The sequence below is a fragment of the Pollicipes pollicipes genome, unplaced genomic scaffold, assembly GCF_011947565.3.
Source record: "Pollicipes pollicipes isolate AB1234 unplaced genomic scaffold, Ppol_2.1 Scaffold_7261;HRSCAF=8764_pilon_pilon_pilon, whole genome shotgun sequence".
NCBI classification, from domain to species: Eukaryota; Metazoa; Arthropoda; class Thecostraca; order Pollicipedomorpha; family Pollicipedidae; genus Pollicipes; species Pollicipes pollicipes.
The window spans coordinates 34,890,448-34,912,273 of NW_023597054.1; the positions used below are offsets into that span (position 1 = coordinate 34,890,448).

The window sequence follows — 21,826 nt, forward strand, 5'->3', positions numbered from 1 at the left end:
GGCCCGCACAGAGACGGAATCGATGTGAGGTCGACATGACTATCCTACGGGTGAGCCTAATCACGCTATAAGTTTGTAACGGTAGATAAAATACGCACTCACACGCGCCTTCGTCGCAAGCGGGTAGGAAAACGGAGAGATGCATCCCACCAAAGTCGGCGCCACCAATGCTGCACGTTCGCAACAAATTATCAAGCTGATCTGCACCACACCATACACATCGACACACGTAAAGGGCGGAGAAATGAATGTAACCGCTATGTACAGGTCACAGCAGGTCGGGCGGTGTGCTGAACTAAGGAGCGGTCCGGCCCAGTATAAAACGTGGGCGGACTCGGAGGCGGCCTGCACGCGGAAGGCACCGGGACCGGCGTGCTGCCTCCTCCTAGCGTCCGTGGCCGGTCACCTCCACCTTGACGTGGTTCAGGTCGGCGCCGTCTGCCGCGCTGGTGCGTCGCTGTTCGCCTGCCGGAACGGAGGGCGCTGGTCAGCAGGCAGCCGCGCGACTGCGCCGCGCCGGTCAGCGCGGAAAGCGGGCGTGACCGCTGCTGCCGCCCGGATTGTCCGTACCCTTGGTCGCTGTTACCTTCGTTAAATCGCTGATTGGCGAGGTTACGCAAAACCCGTGATTTAAGCCACCTTATTTTAGACCAGACCACTCAAGGAGCCCGTCATTATTCCTGACCTCGACTTCCTCCGTGCACAATGCCACACGTGATCACGCGGGTGCCCGGCGGTAGTGGGCGTGAGCGTGGCGCGGCGGCGTCCTCTCAGCGCCTGGTACCGCAGGGCCGGTCGCCTCGGCGCCGTGTCAGTTCGTACCACCTGACTTCAAGCGACGGGGCGTGCTGGTGCATGGCTGGACTGCGAGCGTGCCGTGAGGGAGAGTAACGCTGCGTCACTGAGAAGGAGGTCGCGAGACTGGCGAGGGGTGGGCAACAGGGCGTGGTCCGGGTTCGGTCGTTTTATTCAATTTCCGGGCTTGGTTATTCAGGGGTTTCTAGTTTGCATCTTTAAGCGTCTCGACTCAAGCCTGGCTTCGCAGTTTGGATGCTCCCACCGGTAGTACAGACTCAGATTCTCAATCCATGTCTGGACTCCTAATCAGCAGCACCAACCAGGATCCTCGGTCGATTTCGGCACCTCTCCACCGGCGGCGCAGCGCCAGACCCTCGGGCTCGGTCTCAGCGGCTGCCCTGGTGCCGACTCGTTGCCCGGCCCGTCTCACGCCACCTCTTCTGCGGGATCTGCCTCTCTACACCAGGCCTTGCCGTCATCGGGCCGGCTATTGGCGCCTGCGCCGAGACGGATCATCTCCTGCGCCGCAGCCCAATACTGTATCCAATACCCAATGCCGTCGCGCCGTACTCAGCGCGACGGTGTGTCCCAGAGCCGCATCACATCGGAGCCTCAGCTCCGCCCGCTGGTCGCCTCAGACGGCCCAGAGACGACTTCGCCATCGGTTCCGACTCGCCGCGATGGCAGTGTCATGTGACCTGGTCCAACTAGACCTGATCCGAGGCAGCGGTGCCATGCGGCTTGGTTCGACTCGACCTGGTTGAGGTAGCGGTGCCATGTGACCCGGTCCGACCCGACCTGGCCCCAGGCAGCGGTGCCATGTGACCCGGTCCGACTCGACCTGGCCTGAGGTAGCGGTGCCATGTGACCTGGTCCAACTCGACCTGACCCGAGGTAGCGGTGCCATGTGACCTGGTCCAACTTGACCTGCCCGAGGTAACGGTGCCATGTGATCTGGTCCAACCTGGCCCGTTCGAGGTAGCGGTGCCCTGTGACCTGATTCGGCCACCCTGCCTGAGGTCTTATCGTCAACCGGAACACCTCCACGCCGTGTTTTGCAGCCAGGTCACGCTCCAGGTCTAAGCGGTGAGTGTGTCGTCAAATAGCTCAAGCGTGATTAGAGCCGGACCCTGTGGCCAGGCGGGGCCCTTTGCCCGTGGCTGTCGGCGCCTTGGGACCCGGTGTCGCCGCTCGTCGCCGACAACATTCCCGGGCTAATAGAACGGGCGGCGATGGGTCAGCTGGGAGCAATCAGACGTCCCGGCTGTCTGAGCTATCGGCCGGGGCCGACGGCGTGACCGGGCGATGGCGGCCAGATTACGGACGCTCACTCACGCCCGACACACGAGCGCGGCAGGCGCGCCGGCCGACAGACCTGCCGGTCGATTGACCTGCTCGTGCATGTCCGGCTCGCGCCCGAGAGCAGGCGCGGCGTGCAGGCTCGCGCGCCCGAGCCGAGCGCAAAGCCCAGTAGTCGATCAGGCACGCGACAGCTAACCTTTCGGGCCATGTAGCGGGTCATCAAGCCGCAGGCATTGATAACGAACGTACCAGCGAGATGGGGGATGCCGCGAAAGCATGCAGTGGAGCAACTGGACGGAAATATGTCGAAACGATTTAAGAGCAGATCAAGGAAACAACGTGATGGGTAAAGTTACTGACATTAGCAGTTATCTTCCGTTGGCACTATGCGATATATTCTAAATCTCATAAAGTTTATTGCGGACAAATAACGCGTTTGTTTTCTTGTGTTTCTACCGCAGCGCACCGAAGGATGGGGTGGTGGGTTAAACCCATGGTTTCTTTACATAAAAAAAGAAATGCTTGCATGCCTGCATGGGTGTAATCACTGAGGAGGGGGGCTGAGGGGGGCATGTTCTCACCATTTTCATAAGGTGATATTTTATTTTCTCATTTTGCCAATGCCCTGTGGGTTTTCACGTTTCCCCATTTCCAATGCCATTTTAGGGTCAAGATGTCTCCAGATTCAAGTTCGACAACTCCAATCCCGATTTATGCCAAAGGCCAGAGACGCGGTGACACCCTTGCATACCCGGATATCACCTAAGCATGTCACCCTCATGGATAACATATTGAAATCCCCGACCCCGAATGGTGCAGACAGCCCTACGGGTGGAGGACGAACCGCATCATCCATTATGCAGCCGTTAGCATTGGCACCTAGCGTGTGCCGTCCATATCAGCGACTCGCGCGAAAGAATCCAACATTTTACTGCCACTTAGCTGCACTTGGCGTCGAAAAGTCGGATCCACAAACTATATGAAAGTACAGGAGATCTTATCTGCGAAACGATAGTGATCATCTTTATCACTCTACCCCGTACACGGAGCTGAGGCCACGCGCCCAAACTCTGCCTTAGCCGTGCTAGGCACTAACTCCGAAGATGAGCACCTTCGCAACATCGGCTCATACTCGATGCAGACTACTGATCTTTTCCTCTGGATCGTCGGTGATCATCGTTGATCATTGTCTGTGACAGGTAGGGGCGGAGCGAGGAGGGGGAAGGGGGGGGGTCACAATCCGTCACGCTGCGGATGTGACACATCTCGGAATGAAGGCCCTCGCACGTGCCGGTGCAAGGTGCGTGGCATGACAGGCAGCTGGAACAGGCGGCAAGCAGGCTCAGACGTCGTGTCTGCCGTCTGCCGTGACGGCTCCAACGACTGCATGAGAGGCGGGCGGCCTGCCCGTGGCAGTCCCTGCGTTGTGACCCGTGTCAGGCGCCTCCGCGGAGGTGCCGCACGTACGCCCGTGTCCCGCCCGGTGCCGCCTGGTCCCGGTATCTGGTGCTGCCGCGACGGTGGCCCGTGCCACGTGCGGTTGTGCCACGTGCGGTAGTGCCACTCAGCTTGCCCGTCGACGGTGGCCGCGTCGCCGGCGCGGCGCCGCCGCCGCCGGGCGCGGTCACTAACTGCAGTCAAAACATGGTTGGGCTTACGGCTGGCGGCGGCACGCGGGCCGGCGGTGCACCGTTCTCGGCCTCCGCCTCGCCCTCCGGCGGGGGCGTACCGTTCTCGGCGGCCGCCTCGCCCTCGGCTCGCTGCAGGGACGTGAGACTGGGCGCACGGCTGCCACGCGAGCTATGCGAGCCGCGCGACTCGCGCAGCTGCTCCACCGGTGACTTGATCAGCGAGCCCTTCAGAAACGAGGCGTTCATGAGCCGCGGGTTGGCCGAATTCAGGATGGTCCGGTTCTGGCGGAACTGCGCTCTGAAACGCACAAGCACACGCATGTCAGCATGCAAGTCCAGCTCTTGAGACTAGAAAACGCCAATTACACCACCACTAGCCACACGGGGGGGGGGGGGGGGTGGATCGCCAGGCTTCCAGCGTGGCCGTGCGGCGGCTCTCGGACCTCAGCCTCTGAACCATCGGTGGGCTGCGATTCGCCCCAGTCGGCGGGCGTGAGTATCGAAAGGAGCGCCGGCGCCGCGGCCGACGGACCGAGCGTGAGTGGCAGGCACGCCGGCGGAGGCCGACGCCAGCCCGGTAATGGGCAGCCGCGGCTGCCGCTCCCGACGGCCGGCCGTCAGATAGCCGCCACTGGCACGTCTCGGTCGCTATCCGCCGCACAGCCGGGCTGTGACAGCCGGACGGCGGTGGCGGCCGGCCGCCCGCCTTCGAATGGTATTGGCCTCGCGCGGCACTGAAGCCCAGTGGCAGGCATTCACTACCCGTTCTTCGCTGCTGAAGGCAATTTCCTGCCCAAAGGCGGTCGGACATTGATTTGCGATCAGCGTGATTCCGTGCCAAAGTTGGATTCATAGGCATGACATTGCTGCAAAACGCCGATTTTGCTCCGTAAATCTCCATACAGTCCGCACGCGAACGTTAGGCAGTAATGAACCAGCGATAAGGCTAAAGTAGTATAAATGTTCGTTCAATTACTGATGCAGCCACCTCGGACAATGGAGCCTTCATGTCGTGTCGCTGCCGGACAGGTGCTCATCCTATGCCACGGTTAGACAGGTACATGAGACTTGTCTTTTTGGCACCGCCATGGACACCGGCCTTCTGACGAAGGTGACCGGGACGAGTGACCGCCTGATGGAGATGACCGGGACAAGTGACCTGACGGATATGGTGGGGGACAGGTGGCCTCCTGACGGAGATGATCAGGACACAGGCCATCGCTCAATGACAGTCAGGCTCTTTGATGGGAAATATTGCACGGGGAATGTCCCTGGCTAGTGGAAAATTCATCTTTGTGCACGCCAGTGAATGAAAATGGCAAGCGGCACGGAGTAAATATTTATAACGTTACGGAAATCAGTATTGTGTATATCAAATAGAGCTTCTCACGGCATATTCCGTTGATCCGAATCGGAAACCCCGTGGAAACATGGGTATAACAGACGGTTCAAACCGCCCAAATCGCATAACAAAACCCACGCAAAAAAAAATCGGCTAAAGCATGAACAAAACGGAAACATTTCCAGCCTCAGGACTACGCCCACTGGATACGGTGGGTGCGATGTGTGGTGTGAGCAAGTGCGCAATCGTTAATATCGTTCATCGATACGCAGCATATCACGCTGTCACCGAATAAAGACAAATTTTTATCCTGAACCTAAGTGCGAGCCATTCCTATATATATATATATATATATATATATATATATATATATATATATATGTACACATGCATTTACATGGCTACTAGGGATATTTGAACGTTGGTTCCTTGTAACCACTTTCCCCTCAATGTTTACCGGCATGATAAAATTAACCTGAGGGCACGCAGCCAGTCAATGTCTGGCGAAGAACAAACCACTACACACCATCAACAGCATTCAAGCAGCAGCAGCTGACCCAGCTCACAACAGTGCGTGTCACCAGACTCTCATCAGGCTTGTTTGGTTTCGTTATCCCCACCCGGTAGACGCCAATGTAAGACGAAGAAACGCAGCGTGTTGCACAGCCAACACTCACTTGCTGAACAGCCGGAGCACCACGCAGATGATGACGAACATGAGCACCAACGAGGCCAGGATACCGATCATCACCGGGTCCACCGGCGTCTTGTACTCGTCGCCGACTGTAATGTACCCCAGCGTCACCGCACGGTCGTGGTCGGGGCAGGCATGCAAGCAGCCAGCAGTTATCCCCTTACGTGCCTGCCATGTAGCATACATGAGATGACAGTGTGCTTTTGCGCCTGCCATCGGATAAAAAGCTGGGCGAGATTTAATCCGGTGCATTTTTCTGCCGCACACGTCCAATCCATTCCGCCGTGTTCCGAGTGGACTCGGGTGCTGCCGTCCATCCGGTGATGCGCGTGGAAATCAACGTGACTTGGAAAAAAAACTCCGGCCGATTCGCTGTAAACACGGCCAACTTTGGCGTCCGTGTGCGGCTCCGGACGTGAGCTGTAAATCAGCCGACTGTGCTCAAACTTGGCCGCCACCGATCCCCCGCGCCACCCTGTCAGCGGCTCGTGCCACCCCGACACTGCACTGCAGCCGCCACCGATCCCCTGCGCCGCCCTGTCAGCGGCTCGTGCCACCCCGACACTGCACGGCAGCCGCCACCGATTCCCTGCGCCGCCCCGTCAGCGGCTCGTCCCACCCCGACACTGCACTGCAGCCGCCACCGATCCCCTGCGCCACCCCGTCAGCGGCTCGTCCTAACCCGACGCGGCACTGCAGCCGCCAATGGCCAGCGATCCGGCCGGGCAGCTCACGGTGGAAATGTGCGTTGAAAAAACAACGCATCTGCTCTGAAATATTTATGCTGATGAGTCCGCTGCGACACGATATCCGGCACTAACCCTTGTTCAAGTCGAGCAAAGGACACGGAAAGCTAAACCACCAATTTCGCACGGACACACGACAAGTGCAAGGAAGCGTTCCAACTCCTTACAGCTACACGACCATGAAACGCATCGACGGCACGGCGGTAATAACACTTTACATGTCCCTCATAATCGACGTCCTGCTTCCCATATTACCAAGACATGTAAAGAGATTGTCTGAGAGCCGTTATGACCAGCAAAACAGTTCCGTTATGTATAATGTTACCTTACTCTACTGCACAGCAATGCATCGATTGCAGCCTTAAGCGACTTACATTCAGACGGCTCGTGAGGTGCAGGTAAAACGTATGCCACCACAACTGTGAGGTGGCTTTGGTGGTGGTGGTGGTAGATGCGCGGCTAACATTCATTGACGGACTAATGGTGACGGTTTTAAGGAAGCTAGGGCACTAGCTTATGCCTGGCACGGCGAAAGCCGGCCAGGTCCGCCACCAAACGAAGGCAATGTACCGTGGATAGCATGCAGGGGCCTGGTATCGAACACGCAGGACTGCAACGGAGAGAGGGGGAGCCAGAGAGAGGGGGAGAGGGAGAGGAGGGGTGAGAATAGAGAGAGAGAGGGGGGAGAGAGAGATCAATGGAGAAGAGGGGAAGAGAGAGAGAATTAGGAAGAAAGAGAGAGAGAGAAAGAAGAGAGAGAGAAACGAGAGAGAGAGAAAGAGAGAGAGAGAAAAAAAGGAGAGAGAAGAGAGTAGAGAGAGAGAGGAAGAGAGAGAGAGACAGAGAGAGAGAGAGAGAGAGAGAGAGAGAGGAGAGAAGAGAGGAGAGAGAGAGAGGAGAGAGAGAGAGAGAGAGAGAGAGAGAGAGAGAGAGGAGAGAGAGAGAGAGAGAGAGAGAGAGAGAGAGAGGAGAGAGAGAAGAGAGAGAGAGAGAGAGAGAGAGAGAGAGAGAGAGAGAGAGGGAGAGGAGAGAGAGGGAGAGAGAGGCTGGGTCTCACCTCTGTCGCCGAGAGCGCGCGGCCTGAAACAGACTAGTGGGACTCCCCCAACCAGTGATACACACCGACGCCAAAGAGGTGAGGTGCCAGCGCGGCTGAGTGGGTACGCCATTGCCGCTCCCTTCGAGGGGCTGGGGACCATACTGGTAAGTGCAGAGGAAATGAGCAGGGTAAGCGCGAGGCTTGGGCGCATCAGGACGACATCAGCTGGTGATGGGTGTCCCGCAGGGTCGCGCCGCCACTCGTCTATCGAAGGTATACAACTATGGTGCTACGCTGGTAACACCCGCTCAGACTGGGCTTTGGTAGTCCTCGGTAGACAATACCGTGATGAATGGAGGCGAGAATGGGCTCGGCGATGGCTCCCACCGGCCTTCTTCCTTCATACTCTGGCAAATCCAGTGTCATACGATCAGATGGACTAACATTTACTTTTTCGCTAACCTTTCAGTAAGGAGTAAGCCTTAATGGCCGTTTACGTGCGTTATGGTTTGAAATGATCTGAAGAGCGCGCACAGCAGTGCGATGTCATCACCAGATATGATACCACACCCTTCAGAAGTGGGCGTAATTACGCCTACGTAGAGGGAGACCGTACGTCGAGAACAAGCGGGCAATGGCGGCGTTTTCGTCGGCCCATACATGAAAATATCTTACCGCGATACAAAGCGCAGCTGTAGCTGCTGCCCCGAGTGTCAGGGCATAATCACACGCCATTTGTGCTGCTTAAAAAAGGCAGTACATTATGTGTTTGGAATGATGAATGTCTCAAGTTGGCCTTAAAACAGCTGAATGAGGAAGAAATAAAGGGTCTTTTTGACACACCAAGAACAAGAAGGTGCGTCAGGCTATTTGTCGAGCTTAGTCGACACCGCCATCGCCGAACCGAAAAAGCTTATAGTTTCTCAGTGCTCCATTAACAGTGGCTTTAGCGCCATTGCTCCAGTTGAGACTTCATTCTTCATTTGCGAATTTCCTGCCCCTCCCGTGCCTTCATTAAAATTTCACCGGTCCTCGGGCGTCGAAAGGCTCTTCAGCGCGTCGTCGCGGTGCCGTGCTCTCGCTGCGGCCCGGTTCCGCGGGTCGGGCCGCGGTGGGCGCGGCCTGATCGATGGCCCCGCTGGTATGACCCGAGGAGCGCTCGCCGGCCGCCGCTGACGGGGTCGACATCGGTCTGGGCGAGCGCGGGGGACGCGGGTGGCACGCTTACCGTGTGCGGCGCGCAGCAGGCAGGACGTCGTGTCGTCGGTGTACGTGTGGATGTAGTACTTGACGTCACATGTGCACACGCCGCGCACGCACTGCGAGTGCGATTCCTCAGGCCGGCACTGGCTCGAGATGGTGCAGCTCTCGTTCACCCACGCGGCTGGAACATATCCGTCACGGCTGAACTCGCCATGTTTGACCTCTGAAAAAGGCAGAGCTTGACCTCCGTCCGCGCGGCAGAGCCGGTAATGGACTGGGTAGAACCACTGGATTGGGATTCATCATTAGGTTCGACTGGTCTGTATCCGAAAAGCCAAAATGATTTTGCTCAGGAACGGTCAAAGAGATCAGGATTGGGTGAGAAAACAACAGATGAGCGCTGCAAGTTATTTGGAGCATATTGAAGAAGGTCAGGCCTATTTTTGGGTGCGGCACAGGATTGAAATGTTGGCGATTGCTGGGTGGTTGTGATGGGAAATACTTTACTGGGACTGATCCGACCGGATTCAATTCACAGTCCGTGAGAAGAGGATTGCTGGGTGGATTGGGCTTTTAAATTTTGGACTGGGTTGGACTGGATGCCCAACAGCCATCACCCGTAACACTACTATCCGGTCTGATGACCGTACTGATAACTGACTGGGAATGCGCGAATCTGGAACGATACGACGTAGCTGTTAGAATGGCGACAAAGATACGACAGAATGCGGTCACTCACACACTACCTCCATCTCTCGAAGCTGAGGTGTTTCATTCTTGTTCCAGCGATGGACTCAAGGGCCCTTACATGCCAGAAGACATTTGACCTTCTTACAAGTCCGTTGGGGATACCATGACCTATAGCTTGACATGAATTCTTTAAAGTACTTTGACCATGTGTCGAACTGTCTCAGGCCTGCCCGATCTCTCTCCTGGACACGTGAGCTCAGCATGTCATTTGTAATGTGGCGTATGGCAGTCGTGCGCGTGGCACTGGTCCGTCCAGCCGACTTCACCTCATTGGAGTCTAAGAGCCGCCTCTGAGCTCGCGGCACCCCTGCTGACCTCTGTTGGCTGAGTTGTTCAGAACATATGATCGACTCGAGATGGCTTGATTGCTGGGTTTTCTGACTGATAGTGCCAAATCTGTCACCTGTGATCGCTGCCGGCTAAAAGTCAGCTCTGCGTTGAATCTCCGTTGGCTTGTACCGCACGACTTGGGTACACGACGGCGCAGCCTATACGCCAGGATGCTGCTCAATACATGAACAGGAGAGCATCTCTGTTGCGCAAATGCAATACGTTCAAGAGAACCATGAAATGGAATAACGTAGATTGAGGATAAAATGGTATGCTCTGCTACAGCAGCACATGCTGTTCTAGTGTCACTGTATTTCCATCAAACTGTTCACAAAAAGAAACACTTCATGTACATGAGAGCTTGTCCGATATATTGATGTCAGAGGCCTTCTCAATCTTACCGGTTTGATTTCCGTTCCGAAATGTACCCACAGGTTTACACGCAAGTGCTCCCATTTAGGTTAAGTTCACGCTCACCTGCTTTACATCCTTAACGTGTCTCATCGAACCGTCACCCACCCGCTTAAAGTACATCAACCAGACTTAAGCCACAGTGTCGCATCAGTAACCTACCCTTTTCTAACATAACACATAATTTTGTCCGCTTCCCCACCCCCGTTGATCTACCGTTCTATTGTTACCTAGAATATCATCTCACTGATTCACTCCTCCCAGTACAAGTTGCTGGATGCGTTGCATGAATGTTTTTTGGGTTCTGCGCACCAGCCAAGCAAAGCTCGTTGCCTGTGCCCTGAGCGCCCCACCCAACCAGCCGGTCCAGTGCATCGGACAGCAGTCTCTTGCCGGGAGAATTTGCGAGATGCTGTGCAGAGCTGCGCCCCGGCCACCCGGATCGAACTGACCCTCATTGGCAGGGTACCACCGTGGCAATGGTACGGCTCTGATACAGTTCGGCGTCGCGGCCTGATTGGAGTGGCGCGCGATCCGACGGCCATTCTTTTACCGTCGGAGCGATTGACGTAGACAATTTGGAGCACCATCAAACACCAAACTAATTAGCCAACCTAATTGCGTGGACTGTTCGGCGGAATGGCCTAATACGTTTTCCAATTTGAAATGTGTCGAACAAATTTATTGTTGCGCCGTTAATGCATACAATCTTTACATAGGTTTCGTCGTTCATGCGTGTGGGTTCAGGCATGGGGTTCACACATTCAGGCGGGGTATCGCATGTCTTTGGAAGCTAAGTGCCCCACAGCGAGCGGTTTGCATCAAAAATAAAAGCGCCCACTTATCTGTTCAAGAACTGGTCAACCTCTGATGAATGCTATACGATCCACAACTGCCTATATTTTAGTAATTTTATGGATCTGTGCAATTTGGCCGCTCCATCATTGCCCTTAACAATTGCCCGAATGTAATTTTTCTAGAAACAACGCGTGCTTTAAAGCGAATAAATGCAATAAAGATTAGGACGATTATTCCAAGTTACAAGCTATCCCCACGCTGACGGGCTCAATTTTGTCTGAAGTTGAGCACGCTGAAGTCCAATTGTCAGCAGTAATGACGTCATCCGCACACTGTTCGCTTTGGAAGAGGAAGATTCATTATTCCAGGTTGAACATAGACACGAAATAGACGCAGTATAGAAAAACGAGTACATTTTTTTGTCGCATTAGCCTAGAAGAATTGATGAAATGACGTAAATTTAGACGTGAAATCCGGCATATTTAAGGTCATACGAATTTTGGGACTCTTTTCTCATTACCATGTGTCACTTTAGATATTGGTCTCAAAATGCATCCCGCTGTCGTCAACACTGCTAACAGCGGATCTGACAACATTGCAGCCACCAAGAACGGCACCTAAGCTGTCCCCATTACCACGTTTGAGAGCTGGGTAACAGCGATGGATTTCTGGTAGTAGTGCAAGTGCACCCTATGCACCAGACGAGAAGTCTCTAACCACAAAGTTAGGCGCACTGCAGCGCCGAGGCCTCAACGCTTCTGAGGCGCATGCTATCCACCACATGCGCTTGCATTGAGCGATGTCAAGTAAACCATCGAAGCAATCCTTATAAGCTTGTTTATCCCTATGAGTTTGAACCAGTGCGTCGGCCAGCCAGCACATGCCAGCATCGACTTTAACAAGTCGCTTGCTGCAGTCCTGCGTTATCTGACTGAAATCACTGCACTCATTTGTCGTAAGGTCATCACACTAAATGCAACAAACCGCTCTGTCTTTTGGGGCGTCTCGTACAGCGGCATGCGTGAATGCCTGGTTATGGTTGCACGCACCGGGACGCTCATTTCCCTCCCCGTCGGTGGGATTGACATGGCCAATTTGGATCGAATCAGGCACCGAATTAATTTAACAACAAAGTTGTCCGGATTACGTGTTGGAACTGTGTCATGCATTTTCCAATTGACCTAATCTGAGCAGGCTATTAGTCACATTAGGGGAGAGCCAATTACCGTTGACCGAGTGAGGTGATTTGACAATGCTACTTAGCGCGCGCACGAAATGCTATGGTAATGCATGAAACGTACTGGGTATATAGCGGGCCAATTCACGTCATATGCGAACAGCTCATCAGGAAACAGCAACAGCGGGGAGGGAGGGTGCATAACGCAACCCTACACGTATTTCTCAACTGCACCCGCAGGGGCCCGTGTCAAGGACAGCGCCGTGCGAGGGGCTCGTGTCAAGGACAGCACCGTGCAGGGGCCCGTGTCAAGGACAGCGCCGTGCAGGGGCCCGTGTCGAGGACAACGCCGTGCAGGGGACCCGCGTCAAGGACGGCAGCGTGCGGGGGGCCCGTGTCGAAGACGGCGCCGCGCAGGGGATCGCGTCGAGGACAGCGCCGTGCGGGGGGCCCGTGTCGAGGACAGCACTGTGCGGGGGGCCCGTGTCGAGGACAGCACCGTGCGGGGGGCCCGTGTCGAAGACGGCGCCGCTCATGGGGCCGCGTCGAGGACAGCGCCGTGCGGGGGCCCGTGTCGAGGACAGCACTGTGCGGGGGGCCGCGTCGAGGACAGCGCCGTGCAGGGGCCCGTGTCGAAGACGGCGCCGCTCATGGGGCCGCGTCGAGGACAGCGCCGTGCAGGGGCCCGTGTCGAGGACAGCACCTTACGGGGGGCTCGCGTTGAAGATAACGCCGTGCAGGGGCCCGTGTCGAGGACAGCACCGTGCGGGGGCCGTGTCGAGGACAGCACCGTGCGGGGGGCCCGTGTCAGGGACCAGCAACCGATGCGTGGGGGCCCGTATCGAGGACAGCGGCGCGCAGGGGCCGTGTCGAGGAGAACACCGTGCGGGGGGCCCGTCTCGAGGACAGTACCGTGCAGGGGCCCGTGTCGAGGACAGCACCGTGCGGGGGGCCGTGTCGAGGACAGCACCGTGCGGGGGGCCCGTGTCGAGGACAGCACCGTGCGGGGGGCCCGTATCGAGGACAGCGGCGCGCAGGGGCCGTGTCGAGGACAGCGGCGCCCAGGGGCCGTGTCGAGGAGGGCACCGTGCAGGGGCCCGTGTCGAGGGCAGCACCGTGCCGGGGCCGTGTCGAGGACAGTACCGTGTCGGGGCCGTGTCGAGGGCTAGCACCCGTGCAGGGGCCCTTGTCCGAGGACAGAACCGTGCGGGACCGTGTCGAGCAGCACCGTGCCGGGGCCGTGTCGAGGACAGCACCGTGCAGGGGCCGTGTCGAGGACAGCACCGTGCAGGGCCGTGTCGAGGACAGCACCGTGCCGGGGCCGTGTCGAGGACAGCACCGTGCAGGCGAGGCAGCACCGTCCGGTCGTGTCGAGGACAGCACCGTGCAGGGGCCGTGTCGAGGAGAGCACCGTGCAGGGGCCCGTGTCGAGGACAGCACCGTGCTGGGGCCCGTGCCGATGATTCGCCGAGGCGGTAATGAGTCACCCCGCAGCAGGGACAACCTGCCGACGGCCAGCCACCTCCGGGGTCATGGTGACGGGCAGTGCGTTCACCTGGCGGATGGACACCAGGCAGCGGGGGTCCGAGTATGACCATCAGAGTCATACAGCAGCCACGGCAGCTCATCCTGCACCGGGGCGGACAGCAACAGCGGTTGATTCAAACCTAGTCGCGCCCGGCTTGGGACCTACCCTAGTCACCTGCATTCGCAATATATAAATACGATTTTTGAGGCGTTCGCCCGCTTTCAGGCTCACCTCGCATCGATTACGCGGCGTGCACCTGCGCACCTGACACCTGGTGAAGATTGTCATCGCGCTACCTATGTGCGTGCCCTGGTGTCCATCAAAGAGCATTTCCCAGTTCCCACATGAACAAATGCACGAAAGCGCGCGGATCACGCTGACCTGCGATACACACGATACGCATAATGTTTCTACGGATCGAGTTCCTCGTGGAGTTACGAGCCAGCTCAACATGCGGTAGTAGTAGTAATCTTGGCCCTGGGTCGATCCAGGGCCTAGATTTGACCTGGTTCTATCAGGCTGAGTGTTACGGCCATCTTGTACCTATGTGTGGAAGTGTACGGGCTAAGGATGTTAATATTGTTAATATGCACGTTGATGATGTTAATAAAAACGTCATAAACGTTTATACGCGAAAAGCTGCATGAATGTGATGCTTGGGTCAACAGAGCACGAAATACTAAACACCTTAAGTAGAGTGAGTCAGAGCTGATTCACCTAGACCATATCGACATTCAGTTCTTCGAAGTCGCATGAAGCTTAATAATTGATCTGACGGCGATACGACGTAACACTAGTCGCGGTCCTACCACGCACCCTGCCGACCGGTGGGGTGCTCTGTCACTGAGTAAACGCACCACATGCCTCGATGCCGCACGAGTGGATGGCGTGTTTCGCCCCCTCCCCTGCCGTGGCTGATCGGTGACTAACGTGAGCCCCCCGGGTCCTGCGGTCACGCGCGTCGACATCCTGTGTCATCAAGTGCGGCGAGCGTGTCGGGTGTCATCCTCACCGACCGACGGCGCCCTCCCGCCGCCGGCCTGGGGCGCCCGGTCAACGCCAGGAAGGCGCAGTCAGGGCGGCTCCGACGGGCTCAGACCGGCCCGGCGACGACGCGCTTGGAACACCAGCTTCTCACCATGTCATTAGAATGGTCCGATGGAGGTGTCAACAAGTTATTAACGTGATCAACGGGGATGTCAGCAGGTCGTTATGTTCGATTAGTATGGCCGAGAGAGGCGGCACTAAGTGGTAAACGTCCCAATGAGATGTTAGTATGGTCGCCGCGCGAGTCAACATGCCGTGAAAGGCACCTTGAGTGCGACCGAACAGTGGGTGTTTCCGGTGTGCTAGACGTCACAATGAGGCAGAGAATGTCGACTCTCGAGTCACGCGCTGCACTCGGCCAGCGGCTCTTCAGACGGGTTCTGAGCCCGCTACTAGACGCCTGATGTGCTAGACATGCTGAGCTGGTTTTAGCTGACGGAGACGAAGCTGGTAATCTTGTGCTGCTTAGATATTCGGGAGCAGAGAAAAAGGACATATTTGTGACGGGGAATAAGGGAGTATAAATTGGGCAGATATCGTGGAACAACGCTGATCAAGTCTCTCATTGATAGAATAATCCATACAAGACAGAACAATTGTGTGAACAATTTCGTTTGATCCAGGTGTCAGGATTAGATTCCAAAGTCGGCAGCATCTCAACCGTAAGTTATTACAGAAAGAGAGGCTGCAAGGTTCTCTCGTGTGTCTCTTACCGGAGTGGTAGGTTTATTAACTATGACTATGTGTTGGTAGCATGAATGAATGCGCGTTTTATATCGCAGTCCCCACTCCTTCTGATGCGATTGTCACTGGTAATTAATATTCCGGGCTCTAATTCGTCTTGCTCCTCTATGTCTCCCGCAGCTGTTTTTAACTAGCCTGCAGCTTCAGCGGATTACACGTCCCGCAAAACATTCGCGATAATTTGTCAGACGTCTGGAGGTATGGACTGCACGGGGCGATAAGCATTTTCCAGTAACTTAAATTCGTGCCGGCGACAGATATTACCATGCCCGAGATTGGGATCAAATATGCTCCATGTGTGGGTAAAATTAGCACAGCAGAGCAAAAAATTCATCAATTTACGTGACTATTATATCAACAACTTTGCTAAAACTAGCCCCCCGGCACAAGCAGCCACACTTGCGATTGCATCTTCCTTCCACTACCCTGTGCCTTCGGCTGTTAGATCTGGCAGTGGTTCTGTTTACTCTCACAGCAAGGATGTTGATTTCTCTGCCCGCGCGTCGCCGAACCGCCGAGGCCGCCGCCCCACCCCCACCGCACCGCACACACACACGCGCGTCCGAGCGGCGCCGTGACGGCAAGCAAGGCGGCTGCTCAGAGTCGCCGCACGCTCGCGCCACAACTGACGCCGCCGGGCCGGATCGCCGGAGATCTGAGGACTCAACTCCGCGCCCCCCCCCCCCCCCCCCTCCCACCTCTTCCCTTCCCCGAGACAGGCTGGGACGGACGCGGTGTGAGCCTGCATTAGACGCAGCCCTGGCCAGCGGAGCCATTGAAGTGCCGTGATCTCCAGACGGATCAACACACACGGCTGAATCAGGGGGCGTGCGTCTGTGCGCACGTAAATACAAACAGGTGGGTCCAAGTCGACAGCACGCTAAGCGTGTGGTAGACGATCGAATTAAGCCGCTTACCTCGCAATCATCACAATCTGTCGCGCTGGTTGTCGTGTGCTGATTGTGGAGACCTTTATATGAGTGGAAAACCGGCTGTCAGTCACAAATCGCATGTGTTCATGTCACTGTACCAAGGTGTACCGGCCCTAAGCTAAGCCCACTGGAGTAGAGGCATAGAGATGGGGTAACACTGATTGTGCAGAATGCTATTTTCTTTCGTATGCCGGCAATTATTGCTCCATAATCGGCGGAAGCGTCGCATGAGCAATGTCATCGTCGACGAGCACAGTAGTTAAATATCTATTTCATCGATTCTGTGGTCCAGCAGGCCATGGCAATAGAACAACACCAGAACTCCCCTGAATTCCATTTTAGTAAGGGGATACCATTTTCCCACCAATTCTAAATTTAATTAATTAGCAAATCCACCTTTTACAAGTCATTGTAAATCTGATCCGGGTCATTCTCTGAGAGTAAAAACATTTGCGGTTATTACCAATACCAATAGATTTCGGCCGGCTACATAAAGGCACTACCAATTATAGGAAAAATGGGTACAAGTACAAGCATTTAAAGTCGCGTTACCCTACTCGGTCCAGTCTGATCTATTCATCTTCCCAGATTGAAGAGCCCAATTTACTTCCAATCAGTTCCGCTTTGATGTTCCGCAATCCAGCCTAGTCCCATTAATCAATTGATTATGAATCCTTTTGTTCATTCAATCTGTGAAGGGCTCTACGTGGTACACAACACAACAAATCGATGAGCTGTGCAATCGGTTGAAAGGGTCACACACACAAGGCCTGTCGCTTATGAGCGCGTCAAAAATTAGCAAAGCAAAACAAACCTGAAAGTACTCTGGCATCGTCTGGCCTGGCACCAAATCATGAGTCATATTCCCACACCGAACGCTGTTTCATTTCGAAAGAATCCTTGACGCAATGGCGTACTTTGCGTCGTTGGAATAATGTCGCAACTATGACGTCATCTTCTCCGTAATCTACATTTGTTGACACAACTGGTTTTCCCAACGTGATTTCCCTTCCTAATAAGAACTGTAGCCTGCCACTGGGGAATTCCTCAACACGCCTGCCTAGGCACTAACCCACTTATGCGCTTATTAAGAGCCCATTACTGCAAAGTTGGGCTGCCCGTTTCTGGAATGCCAGCAGCCGGTGTTGACCTCGATCACCAGTGCTGTGGGTTTGACACAACATTGGGAAACTGCAGAAGGTTAGCCTTCAACTAGTGTCACGGACCGCTTGGATCGGAAAACCTACCCGGCATCAACCCTCTATACCACAGGCTGTGTGACTGCTGGGGAACAAAGCCAGTGCCGGTCGTTGGGCCATGGATCTCACTGCGTAACGCTATTTTGGGTTCACATCGCTCGGCTTCTTAGCTATTTGCTTTTGCAATCAGAGATGTCGTCTGTTTGCTTATGATTTGCGTTAGTTTTTGCATTCTTGGTTCGTCTGATGAGCTTGCTTCGGCTGTGATTCTTGGTTTTTGGTTCTATTGTGATAAGCTCGAAAAGATCAGCACATCGAAGTTGGAATAGCGGCCGGTCACAGTACCTGTGAGGCAGCTGATCTCGTTGGGGATGGGGTGTGTGGCGGCGCACTGGCAGGTGCCGGAGGTGCTGTTGCAGAGGCCATTCCGCACCTGCTGGCAGTCGGCCGGCGCCGCGCACGGGCTGCCGATCTTCTGCACCACGCCTGCGCCGCAGAGGTCGGTTGGGGTCACGGGTGCCCGGTCACATCGCACTGGGGCTGCCACTGGAGGGCGGCACCACACCGCAAAGCACCTATATGAACGGTGGTATGTCGAACACTGTAAGTTACTGAACAAGCTGGCAGCACGGCTGCCGCTACAACTCGCGCATAGTCGGAGGGATACGCACGGCGTCAAATTGCCGACGAGGGACGTGTTCACCGCCACAGGTCACCAGCGGGCTGCGTCATGGTTGACCTCCACTGTAAAGTTACGAGAAAAGGAGCATCCATCGTTCCGTCATCGTGGAGCGACAACACTACGCCACAGCACGTCATTAAGAAAGTGGCAACGTATCCCCATCCAAGTCAGTGGTGAATGGCAACGTGTTTACCACCGGGAAGTAACTGCCTGAGCCATGAATGCACCATACTCACGGCTAGGTACTTAAGTGCTATAATATTTAATGTGATGGGCGCCGATATCTCTAGGAACATCAACAATGCTGAGAAAACTCATGCCACGTGTCTGATCATACTCCGTGGCGGAGTTTTGGCGGAGGGATCATGAGGGTTTGTTCCATTTGCTTGCCACGGAAAGCCATGAATAAATGATTATTGACTGATCGTGTACATATGCAGCCTTTTCACGTGGTTAGCTTAGCACTGCTCATTTCCAGATGTTTGACTATCGTGCACGCGACGAAGGCGTGTTGGTTTCTTGAAATGATTATTAGCCTCTAAGGTCCGCGCGATGGCGAGATATCAGTTAATCTTATCCTCGTGCTCTGTTCGTCATTGTTGCTTTAGGTCGCACCGCGGCTGAAGGGATCATTTTGCATTCACTATCCTCATCCCCATCCAAAGTTGCAGCGGTACACTCTGACAAATTTTGGCTGTGCTTGCTTTCCCGCGGTTGTAATTGGACGGGAAAAGATCATATAAGTTACAGAGTTAAGTACGCTTCGTTGGCACCTTTTTACTGTCAACCTGTAAGGAGTAAGAACTAAAAAGTTATGTTTAACAGTGTGACATACCTGGTTCGGTACATTTCGTTTCTTTGAATGCCTGTTATTAAAAATTCGGTACTACAAAAGCTATGCAATCGATTTATCCAGTTCTCATCGGAATAAATCAGCTCAAAACATAAGCCTGCAGAATACACGCATTACGTTGCTCAAGTACGCATGCTTATCACAGGTATCACAAGTGCTCGTACTAATAGACAGCATGGGCTGAGCACGGTATCAGCACTAGAGCGGGACAGCACGGGTCATGTGCTGCGTCATAGCCCTCTCCATCACCGACGCGGCACACTTTCCCCGGGGCCCCGTCGATGGGTGCGGGGTCGCCGGCCTGGCTGCCGTCGCTGCCGCCGCCGCCGGCCATTCCTCTCGGGACGGGCCGGCTGGCCCGGGCGGGTGGCGATGGGCGGTGGCGGCGGTCAGGCCGGGCCGGGCCGGGTCAGACGCCCTGACTGACCCGGCAGGTTCTCCGGCGCCGGCCCCGCCGGCGGTACGAGGCCTCTCCGGCGCCGGCCCGCCGGCAGAAGGGCCGAGCCGGGCCAGCCGGGTCGCGGCAGACGTGCGTGGCGTGACCAAGCCCGGCCAGCCGCGCGATAAGGCAGCGGTGGCGCGGCGTATCGACCGAGCCGCGGCGCCCGGCGCCGCCGCCGGCCTCCGGCGATCCGGCCTGCCCTCCAGCCCACTGGGACGACTCTCTCGGTGCCGACTCCCAGCTCACTCCCCAAGCGCGGCGGCCACTCGCGTCCGAAATTGAGCCTTTTGATTTCAGGGCCAGTCGCGAGGCAGGGGGGACGTGATGGAGGGAGGGGGCGTGGAAGGCGGCGACGACCCGGCCGACAGACACCATTAACAGTTGACACGCACTCCGGACTTCTGACTTCGAGCGGGAACTCGTGGCACGACGCGTTGTGGTCAGCGGCATGTCGAAGCTGGAAGGCCGCGCGTAAACTTACGCGTTGGGAAAGGCAAAGCGGAGTCTTTAACAAACGATGCTCCCGATAAGAGGGACACGTGCCGTAGGTGCACCAGACAGATGTCGGCGGACTGAAAGCTGGTCCAAATGATATCAATAATTTCAAGATGCAGTTAGTACGCCTTGATTTTAACATAAGCCACTGCAGTGTGTTTATGGATCCTCTTATGATTAAGTCGTTCTTCTGGTCTCCAAACGAGCGCCACATCTTGAAAACTACTCGGTGTCCGAGGGAATCTTTTCAGGCCATTCCCACATTCAGGAAAGCTTGGATAACAAACGTCTGGATATGAATAACGCATCTATTGTGCTGAAATGGGGATCCATAGCTGCCCCGTTCAAAACGCCCGATCCATTTGTCACCGAACCTGATTTCAAACCGTTTGCATCCTTTCCACCAGTCATCGCTAGATCCGTTATCCGTCGCCATTAAACGGTTGTGAGATAATGCAACTCGTGTGATTTAAAATAGAGATTACTGTGGTTTGGTACAAATTGAACTAATCTAAACCTAACATGTGTTTCCAGTCTGGCTTGTCCGATTTGAAGCAGTCATTTTGAAAAAAGTTTTCTGAGTTGTCCGATTTTTTTCACGAGTTATGGAAGTTTCTTATTCTACTTTTTCTCAATATCAAACTATCTTCTTCGGCCTGGTCTTCTTTGGTAAGGTTTGGTTTCATTCAACTGCAGCAGCGTATTTCTTTCGGACTTCGTGTGACAATTTCCTTTCGTAATGAATTGCGTGTGTGTTTAGTACATTAAACTGAAAAATGCGTGGTTTTTCAACAACGCAGCGCAACCCAAAAAGACCGGGTCTTCCACACATGACTTTAATTCCGACCTGGCCCACAGCACCGAAGCCCAGCCACTGCACGTCATGTTTATGGTTCAAATTTCAAATATCTGGGCCGACCTTCATGAAGTATGTACCTGCTGTACTGTTTCCACACGATTCACCTTAACTCATAACAAATAATTTGGAAAAAGATATGTCCGACGGAGAAAAGCTTTTAGATATTGAATCCTCTCGTAAATGTATTCTGCTATCTCATTGTGACGGTGTGACATTTTGCATTGCGGCATAGCGGGGAAGGCATGCCACCAGTGACAGCAATTTACTTTGTAGTTCGTATATACTTATGCATATATATATATATATATATATATATATATATATATATATATATATGTGTGTGTGTGTGTGTGTGTGTGTGGTGTGTGTGTGTGTGTGTGTGTGTGTGTGTGTGTGTGTGTGTGTGTGTGTGTGTGTGCGTACAAAACGTGGAAACGTCACCCTAGGAACTTTTTCCCTTCATGTTGAAATCATCCGCTGTCATGTTCCAATGTTTAAACAGCTCTTCCTTCATCCAAGCCATAGACTGATTCCCACCACGCCTTCTTTCGTATTAATACAAGTGATCTCTTAATTTGACAATAACCTATCTTATCTTCTCCTTATCTTATCTATCTAACTTACCTAATCTTATGACAATAAGCTATTTTCATTGTAACCAGAGGTGCAGGTTAAATGACACCATGGAACAAACACCGCCAACATTGACAAAACTCACTAGTGACCGTGAACACTGAAATGTGCACTTGAAAATGCATGACGTGACACATGAGCACTTGGAAATGCCGAGCTTTGTAAATGTAACCAATGCTTGGTTCGTAACG

At 54.6% G+C, this 21,826-nt stretch overlaps 1 protein-coding gene across 1 annotated transcript; it reads right to left on the minus strand.

Annotated features, from left to right (window-relative positions):
* Positions 1 to 385: 385 nt before the first annotated feature.
* LOC119111350 (uncharacterized) lies at positions 386 to 18,403 on the minus strand. Its single transcript, XM_037235165.1, has 6 exons — positions 18,388 to 18,403; positions 18,017 to 18,157; positions 8,781 to 8,978; positions 5,751 to 5,856; positions 3,830 to 4,029; positions 386 to 465 (listed from the first exon to the last, which is right to left on the minus strand). The coding sequence occupies exons 1-6, from the start codon at positions 18,401 to 18,403 to the stop codon at positions 386 to 388; spliced, it is 741 nt and encodes a 246-aa protein (XP_037091060.1).
* Between the last annotated feature and the right edge of the window lie 3,423 nt (positions 18,404 to 21,826).

Coding starts and splice junctions, on each gene's coding strand:
- LOC119111350 (XM_037235165.1), bottom strand. Junction 8,979..18,016: donor CGAGATCAGCTGCCTCACAG/GTACTGTGACCG, acceptor TGCCTTTTTCAG/AGGTCAAACATGGCGAGTTC. Junction 4,030..5,750: donor GTGCTCCGGCTGTTCAGCAA/GTGAGTGTTGGC, acceptor TGTGCGTTTCAG/AGCGCAGTTCCGCCAGAACC.